The sequence below is a fragment of the Pygocentrus nattereri genome, chromosome 18, assembly GCF_015220715.1.
Source record: "Pygocentrus nattereri isolate fPygNat1 chromosome 18, fPygNat1.pri, whole genome shotgun sequence".
Lineage (NCBI taxonomy): Eukaryota > Metazoa > Chordata > Actinopteri > Characiformes > Serrasalmidae > Pygocentrus > Pygocentrus nattereri.
Genome location: NC_051228.1, coordinates 18,044,652 through 18,054,667, shown reverse-complemented (window position 1 = coordinate 18,054,667; position 10,016 = coordinate 18,044,652). Strand labels below are relative to the sequence as shown.

The 10,016-nt window shown below is 37.0% G+C and overlaps 1 protein-coding gene across 1 annotated transcript in view; it reads right to left on the bottom strand.

The window, feature by feature from the left end:
• Positions 1-4,004: 4,004 nt before the first annotated feature.
• Positions 4,005-10,016, bottom strand: part of sfrp1b (secreted frizzled-related protein 1b) — a 28,054-nt gene continuing 22,042 nt past the window's right edge. The window contains exon 3 of the mRNA XM_017719476.2: positions 4,005-5,666. Within this exon, the coding sequence (XP_017574965.1) occupies positions 5,341-5,666 (326 nt within the window). The 3' untranslated portion in view covers positions 4,005-5,340. The remainder of the gene's footprint in view (positions 5,667-10,016) is intronic.

Here is a 10,016-nt window from a genome sequence, read left to right as displayed (position 1 = left end):
GAAAAAATCTTAGTGGTAATGCACATGGGAAAACTTAGGCTAAGACTAATAACTGATCAGCACATTGGTTTATCAGTCTACTCAGGCTTTAGCAGAGCTTAGTAACACTGAGGTTAATCACTGATCATCATATTGATTTATCAGTCTACTCGGGCTTTAGCAGAGCTCAGTAACACTGAGATTAATCACTGATCATCACATTGATTTATCAGTCTACTCAGGCTTTAGCAGAGCTCAGTAGCACTGAGATTAATCACTGATCATCACATTGATTTATCAGTCTACTCAGGCTTTAGCAGAGCTCAGTAACACTGAGATTAATCACTGATCATCACATTGATTTATCAGTCTACTCAGGCTTTAGCAGAGCTCAGTAACACTGAGATTAATCACTGATCATCATATTGATTTATCAGTCTACTCAGGCTTTAGCAGAACTCAGTAACACTGAGATTAATCACTGATCATCATATTGATTTATCAGTCTACTCCAGGGGTCACCAACATGGTGACAACCACAAGTCGCCCACGGGCCTGTTCTAAAAATAGCTCACTATAGCGCCACTTACCAGTGAGCTGCATCTAATTTTTTTGTTGCTATTCTTTTTTTAAATCACACTTGCATTTGAGTACATTTGAAAATGACAACATTTAAAAAAAAACATTAAAAAATGTTTCATATTAGATTAGAGCTAGCTGGTCTCCACAGCAACGGTTGATCGGCAATCACTGATCATCATATTGATTTATCAGTCTACTCAGTCTTTAGCAGAGCTCAGTAACACTGAGATTAATCACTGATCATCACATTGATTTATCAGTCTACTCAGGCTTTAGCAGAGCTCAGTAACACTGAGATTAATTACTGATCATCATATTGATTTATCAGTCTACTCAGGCTTTAGCAGAGCTCAGTAACACTGAGATTAATCACTGATCATCACATTGATTTATCAGTCTACTCAGGCTTTAGCAGAACTCAGTAACACTGAGATTAATCACTGATCATCACATTGATTTATCAGTCTACTCAGTCTTTAGCAGAGCTCAGTAACACTGAGATTAATCACTGATCATCACAATGATTTATCAGTCTACTCAGTCTTTAGCAGAGCTCAGTAACCCTGAGATTAATCACTGATCATCATATTGATTTATCAGTCTACTCAGGCTTTAGCAGAGCTTAGTAACACTCAGATTAATAACTGATCATCACATTCATTTATCAGTCTACTCAGTCTTTAGCAGAGCTCAGTAACACTGAGATTAATCAGTGATCATCATATTGATTTATCAGTCTACTCAGGCTTTAGCAGAGCTCAGTAACACTGAGATTAATCACTGATCATCATATTGATTTATCAGTCTACTCAGGCTTTAGCAGAACTCAGTAACACTGAGATTAATCACTGATCATCATATTGATTTATCAGTCTACTCCAGGGGTCACCAACATGGTGACAACCACAAGTCGCCCACGGGCCTGTTCTAAAAATAGCTCACTATAGCGCCACTTACCAGTGAGCTGCATCTAATTTTTTTGTTGCTATTCTTTTTTTAAATCACACTTGCATTGGAGTACATTTGAAAATGACAACATTTAAAAAAAAACATTAAAAAATGTTTCATATTAGATTAGAGCTAGCTGGTCTCCACAGCAACGGTTGATCGGCAATCACTGATCATCATATTGATTTATCAGTCTACTCAGTCTTTAGCAGAGCTCAGTAACACTGAGATTAATCACTGATCATCACATTGATTTATCAGTCTACTCAGGCTTTAGCAGAGCTCAGTAACACTGAGATTAATTACTGATCATCATATTGATTTATCAGTCTACTCAGGCTTTAGCAGAGCTCAGTAACACTGAGATTAATCACTGATCATCACATTGATTTATCAGTCTACTCAGGCTTTAGCAGAACTCAGTAACACTGAGATTAATCACTGATCATCACATTGATTTATCAGTCTACTCAGTCTTTAGCAGAGCTCAGTAACACTGAGATTAATCACTGATCATCACAATGATTTATCAGTCTACTCAGTCTTTAGCAGAGCTCAGTAACCCTGAGATTAATCACTGATCATCATATTGATTTATCAGTCTACTCAGGCTTTAGCAGAGCTTAGTAACACTCAGATTAATAACTGATCATCACATTCATTTATCAGTCTACTCAGTCTTTAGCAGAGCTCAGTAACACTGAGATTAATCAGTGATCATCATATTGATTTATCAGTCTACTCAGGCTTTAGCAGAGCTCAGTAACACTGAGGTTAATCACTGATCATCACATTGATTTATCAGTCTACTCAGTCTTTAGCAGAGCTCAGTAACACTGAGATTAATCACTGATCATCACAATGATTTATCAGTCTACTCAGTCTTTAGCAGAGCTCAGTAACCCTGAGATTAATCACTGATCATCATATTGATTTATCAGTCTACTCAGGCTTTAGCAGAGCTTAGTAACACTCAGATTAATAACTGATCATCACATTCATTTATCAGTCTACTCAGTCTTTAGCAGAGCTCAGTAACACTGAGATTAATCAGTGATCATCATATTGATTTATCAGTCTACTCAGGCTTTAGCAGAACTCAGTAACACTGAGGTTAATCACTGATCATCATATTGATTTATCAGTCTACTCAGGCTTTAGCAGAGCTCAGTAACACAGATTAATCACTGATCATCACATTGATTTATCAATCTACTCAGTCTTTAGCAGAGCTCAGTAACACTGAGATTAATCAGTGATCATCATATTGATTTATCAGTCTACTCAGTCTTTAGCAGAGCTCAGTAACACTGAGATTAATCACTGATCATCACATTGATTTATCAGTCTACTCAGGCTTTAGCAGAGCTTAGTAACACTGAGGTTAATCATTGATCATCATATTGATTTATCAGTCTACTCGGGCTTTAGCAGAGCTCAGTAACACTGAGATTAATCACTGATCATCACATTGACTTATCAGTCTACTCAGGCTTTAGCAGAGCTCAGTAACAGTGGCTATGTTTACATGCAAAGATTTACAGATTAGACTGAGGTGTTTATGCTCACTCTGTTCATGGAAATCTTTGTTTACATGCTCGCTACAAATAAGACGAGGCAAAATGACACGCATGCGTGGAGAAACACGTAGAGTAAATGTTACCATGACAGCTACATCAGGTGAGGACCAGTCTGCATGAGAGGAGTTTCCAGTTGGTATGTTTGTGGTTTTAATTGCTTTAAACTGATGTCAGACTCAGAAAAACGTCCCTCACATGTACTTATAAAGGAAGCGGCGAGAGGAAGACGTTGTGCTCAGAGACACATCAGCTGGACGTCCGTCCCACCGCCGTCTTTTAAAGCTCAGAGAATTAAACTTCGTCTCCTCTGCAGGCCAGTTTCTGCTCCGCCGTGTTGAACGGTATAAACTTTTGCCAGAGCCGTTTATGGGTTCTCCGCTTTTGCTTTGACATGAACGCACATGCACAGAACGTACTTACACGCTCCGATTAGAATGTAATTCTAGGCGTTCAGGCGTTTACACGGCTATTATTCTTATATTTAACAGATTATTTAGAGGTTTACCCACCTCGTTCAATCAGAAATTGTATTCCAAAAGGCCTCAATCAGACTAGACTATTCCGAATGCAACTTTTACATGGATTTCTTCTATTCCGATTGAGCTATTAGTTGGATTATTAGGTTGCATGTAAACGTGGCTACTGAGGTTAATATCACAGTGATTTATCAGTCTATTCAAGCAATGTGAATTTCCCCGCTGTGGGACTAATAAAGGATTATCTTATCTTATCTTATTAGTCAAGCTCAGTACACTGAGATTAATAAATGATGACATTAATTTATTTGCTTTAGCAGGATCTTCAGTGTTTATAGAGAAGCCGTTCATTGAGTTCTTCTTTAGAGTAAGTCTTTGCAGACTATGCACTGTTATGAAAATAATTAAAGAACACTCATTGACGGTGTGTCTTTTAAGGAAGGTTTAATTTTTTTTATTTAGTGGGTGAGTATTCTAAAAGTATTCTCCTAAAAATGTAAAAAGTAGCTGTACACTGAACACGGCCTTTAAAAAATGTAACTTGGATGAATACTTCATTTCTATATTCTGAATATGTATTCCCAGTACTTGTATACCATTAATTCCCAACCCTGACAGTGCTGCAATCAAAAAACAGAAGACAAAAAACAGAGCATAACTCATTTGATTTTGACAGAAGATTAAATCAAGGAAAACAAGAATGCAGTCTTTTAAAGGGCCCATATCATGGAATTTCCTCACGTTTTGAAATAAGAGAGTTTAATCTAGTAAATAATACTTGCTAAAATTTGAGTGCATACTTTTCTCTTGCCAGAACATACAGTTCATATCTGTGCACTAAACTGTTTTGAAATAAATTCTTCCATGATGTCACAAAAAGTGATTCATTTACATATATATCCATCTATCAGCAGCCTACAGTAGTTTAGCCCCACCCACTCACACTGAATCTTGGACTACTTTTTAACAGACTACTTAACTAACATTTTTCAGCCCTAAAGGGCAACTCCACCAATTTTAATGTTTACATTTCAACCACCTAATTATGCAGAAAAAATCAGTGGAGTTCCCGTTTAAAGGGACCAAAACGATCCTGTGTAATAACATTATAAGTGGTAATTATAAAATGCAACAAAAATGTATGATATGAGCCCTTTAAAATAAATGATATTATTTTTGGTATGACCTACTAATAAGGTCCATTTTGATTTCAGACTTTAAATATGATACGAATAGAAGTAAATTATTGATGTATTAATCTACTATATGACCAGGTCTTTTCTGAATTAGATGATAATACGGTCCCTTTACATGAAGAGTCATAGAAGATGCAAAGCAAATTATGAATGATGACTCAAGCATTATGACACCAAGTTCACAAATCATAAATCAGATATACAGCTGTGCAAAAATAACATCTTTAAAGCAGGCAACGTAGCTTTGAGATGTGGAATTATGAGTGTTTTTAATTGTTATGGGTGAACGTTTAAAAAGTGTAAGAGAGACAGAGTAATAATGTTATCTTGAAGGCTTTTGGCCCTTATGGTTAGATTCAGCTATTTGTTATTCAAATGCATTCTTGGCACACTTTGAGACTGTAATGTTTTTTTTTTCTCCATCGCTGGAGTGCAGACGAACCACCGCTGCCCCAGCGCTTCATCGTAAACTTCACTACAATGCAAAACGCGACACAAGGCTATATAGTGATGACAAAACAAGAGTACAACTCCAATCTGTATTATTATATTACATGTGTATGGCTATTGAGGGGTCAGTCATTTAAAAGACGTTTCATATATAGGACATTTTTGGCTTTGCAGCCTCTTCAGAGCCTTCTTGACCTCTTTGCTAGATTTGTCCCACTTGTGGATTCCAGTCAGTAGGTACCGCTTCCCCACTTTACGGCCCATGATTAGGTAGTTGCTGCGCAAATTTTCCAGTTGTTGGCAAGGACAGTTTGCTCCGTTCTTCAGATACAGCACCAGCTTCCTCAGCTCCTCTTTCTTTAGAGATCCAGGCTTCATTTGTTTCCTCTTCTTCTGCAGGATCAACTTCTTATCCACGTTCTCTATCTTTGCTTCCTTTATTTTGGTTCTGATAGCTGTAATGGAAAAAGACAGCAGTTAGTCTGATTTATTTGAACTTTGGGACATGACAGCTGTTTAGTTTTATAGATAGAAACTTCAATATTCAGATCATTTTGCCTTTAGTGTCACTTTTATGCACTTTGTTAGCTATTTGTTTACTTTCTTTCTTCATCTAGCAAATGTAAACTGTAACTGTGTAGTTTATTACCATTGTTTGCAAGCCATAAAATATTACTGAGAGGCATTTATCACAATAGTTTCCAGTGTAAGTATTTAGAATATGCAGAAAAACATAAATGTAATGACACTTAAAAACCACAACATCTATAAACAGGAAAATATTAAAATGCAAAAAGCTAATATTAAATTTTATGCCCTTTAAAACACTTCAATTTATGTAAAGACGTTTCTAAAGAATTTCACAATCCCTATTACTTTGCCATTAGTACACTGAAAGGCTGGCTGGTTTTGATAAATGTGCTTTATGTCTGAGCCAAAATCTCACTCTAGTTTATGGCTTTCAGATGCCGTTCCATGTTAATTGTGCGGCGCCGAGTTGTGAGATGCACCATATTTGGCCACCTCAAAGGATTTACGAGGGTAAAATCCTTGGTCGGGAGACAAATTGGGGAATATGCTGGACAAAAGTATTACTTCTTAGTTTAAATACTATGCAACAACAACAAAAAACAATAAACGAATGGAAAACAAATTCAGAGAGGGCTTAATATGGAGCCCTGAGGCATCCCTTGATGCTGTTTCAGGCCATTAAACTATGGTAATATTTCTGATATTTTAAATGATGCCCATAAATAACCAAACACGCAGAAGTAAACATAGTCTAGGAGTCGTCAAAATGATGATATCTTCATAATGAAACACACGGGTCGTGAGTATCGGTATTTTCTTTTAGAACAGTGAAACGAAAAAGGAATCAGAAGGATAGTATGTAAATGCTGCCAAAGTTTCAATATCTACTATTCACTTCCCAGCCATAAAGTCCATACATGGAGCTGCAAAAGAGCCTGGTTTGATTTCATTTATTCACTTCAACTCATTCATTTATGTCACAAAAACAACATATGTATATGTTATACATATACAACTGAAATTATAGGGTGTACATATACAACTGAAGTTATAAGGTGTGTTTGAGTCAAACTGCTTTTTGAATGAGGCACAATGCAGGGCAGCCAATCAGGACAGAGCTAATTTACATAAATCAGTCTTAAAAGCATAAAGGATAAAAGAAAGGATGTCACGGATTGTTTTTGAAACATAATATAACACAAATTAAATAAAAAAAAGAAAAAATGTGGTTTATGGCCCCTTTAACAATCATATGTTTTTTCCCTCAGTTTTTTTTAAAACTCTGAAATATAAGAGAAGTTTTTCAGCCTTTTAGAAATGTGACGTTAGTGTTTTGGTGGTGATTTTTTAGTAATGTTTTGTTCTGCGCTATGCTGCACACTATGCCAGTGTTTTTCTATGACTAATTTTTCATTTCTGTTTTATTTCTGAGTTCGTTATTTTATGTTCTATGAGTTGTGCAGCACTTTGGTTGCTTTTACATGTGCTTTTGAAGTAAATTCGACTTGACTTTGATGTCATGTTGTTGCCACATCGGCCACCCATAGCACAATACGCTAGGCGAGTGTACCAACATCAAGCATGACAGCCAGTTTTGATTTGTTACGGCCGCACAGCATGACACGCAGCTGCAACAAGACACATTCAAAAAAAGGCAGGCTGACAAAATGCTGGAGCTGATATGGAAATGTGTGCTGTGGGGAAACTTGAGGTCACCGAGTCTCAAACTGCAGGACATCGACCCATGTTTTTTTTAATTTTTCATGGATTTTTTCATTCCCCTGGGTTACATCTTAACATTAATGACTGTCATCTGGTATCTTGTCATCACCTTTATGATCCATTGTGATGGGAAAACCATGCACTGCTAAGATGGATGAGGGATAGTAAAAAAATAAAATCACAAAAAAAAAAAAATTACATTTTACCAATATATCTGTTATGCCAGCTCTGCCATTAGAGTATAATAACATTTCATGACTCATTGTTACAACAGATGATCTGGGAACAACACCATCAACAGTTCATTGATGAGACCAGTGCTAACGTTATTCTTGTGGTAACAGTCGTAACTGAGCCATAAAGCAGTTGTGATGGATGGGCATTAAAGGTGTCATATCTTGGAAAATATGTATACACATACACTAAGCTGTAAAATCAGACTGTCTTGTATTCATTGATTTTGTGTTGTCATGAAAAAAAAAATTTACCCATCTTTTATATACTCTTATTCAGCCTACAGCAGTTTAGCCCTGCCCACTCACACTGACATTATAGGGAGTCTTTCATCCCGGACTGACTTTTGAATGAGACGCAGCCACTCCAGTAAATAACACTAGCTGTGTTTGTGGGCAGAGTAAACAAAAGTATGTTGTGATACACCTTGAAATGGAACCTAGAATAGTTGCAGCATTTGTTTTTATCAATCGGCATGTAAAATAAGTACATCCACGTTTCTACTGGATTGCCCATGAAATAATAGCATTATTATTAATTTATATTTCTTATTCTTATAATTGGAATTATAGATGATACTGATAATATTTTTGGTTAGTCAACTGCAATCTAAACTATTGTGCTTAAATGTACATGCACTCCTACCAGATGAGAGTTTAACTGTACAGATACACCAAAGATTAAACTGATGAATAACAAAACTGGTAAAAATTGTGTGCGCTCAGATTTGATCACATAATTTCTTGGTCTTTATAGAAACAAAGGTTACTAACTGAACCTTGATATGTGCACAATGATGAAAGCTGAAGTGTGATGTTTCATATTTGCCACTTTATTGCGAGAAAACCAGCGAGAGCGCCCCCTTCTGGATGTTTGCAGATCTTGACAATCAGCGCCTCCTATCATCTTCAATCTCTAATCATCAACAGCAGATCTATTCAAGCTTTCTTGACATGACAGTCCAAATAACATTTTGTGTAAAGACCTATTAACACCATTCTTATTCTGTTTCTATGGAAATATATGCAAATTAGTCTTTGGCCCAGTGTAAAAATGCTCAGTGTTTAGCTGCACAAGAATTCCTCTGATATAAATTAATTGACTATAAATGAACTCTGAATGAATGACAGTTGCACTTCTGTAGAGAATGTAAAACTCTTGTGTGTATTAACATGTACAGTGAATTTGCTGTATTCCTAAAAATATTTAGCGCATTTTTTCCAGAATGTAACTTACAGTAGCAACACATACAGTTGCTCATAACGTTTACTTACAACGACAGTCTGTACAGACTTACAAACAGCTCGCCCTGTCAACAAGCCAAGAAAGCTATTGTCTGAAGGGAAAGAAAAATGCTCCCTGGGTTTCGTCGCAAAAGGTCCCAGGAAATTGTTGCCGTCAGCAACCGTACTCAAACTTCCTGACACTGACAACGTCTCAAAACCCCTGAAAAAAGAGAGTAGGACAAAGAAATAAAAAAGAAAAAGGCTTAAGCTCCATCCACATCACTGCTCCTTAGTTACTGGAAGTGCAATGAGGGCCGTGGTCGTGCTTTTCGTAAACCAAGAAATACTTGCATTTCTGGTTTCAATCAAATAATCCGCAGTGCATGTCACCGTGACCATGTTGTCCTGTAACGAGAGGGGAAACAAACTTAATCTATTTGTGAAATAAATGAGAAGAAAAAAACAACGCCTTTGAGCTCTGGCCACTTGGGTCGCTTTAAGGAAACCACTGGCAGCGAGACGGCAAAAAACGCACCAATTCAAAAGTAAACAGTGGTGCCGCACGGCCCTGCGTGTTTATTCTCTCTGTACACAGACGCGCTGCTGCGCTGAAGGGCCACATGTCCAATTCACGCACCCTGCACCGCTCCTGCTGGGAGGGACCTCAGCCCCCTCACTGAGGGCTCATCAGACCTCAGTCGAAGCAATTTAAAGAATATTACCAGCGAGCAAAATTATTATTGAAAACAAATGTGCGTGGAGGAAACTCGGCCAGGCACAAAGACTGTACGTGAAGCAGCAGATGGAATTTTTGATATCTCTGACATTTGTCTTCCAGTTTGATCTGTTCTGGATGTTTCCATTAGCAGCAACATGCTGAAAAGTGTTCAGGATGAAGACCATTCTCAGTTCACAAGCTACAGTCTCTCACATTTCTGTATGCATTAAACAATATCAGATTATTATACTTCTATGAGTTGAAATATGGTTTATATATATATTACAGATGTGAGCATTTTATAGTTTTGCTATTGCAATTCTTTGGAATTTCTATGTGCATCACTATGCTCATCATAAACTCTATTCGGGTTT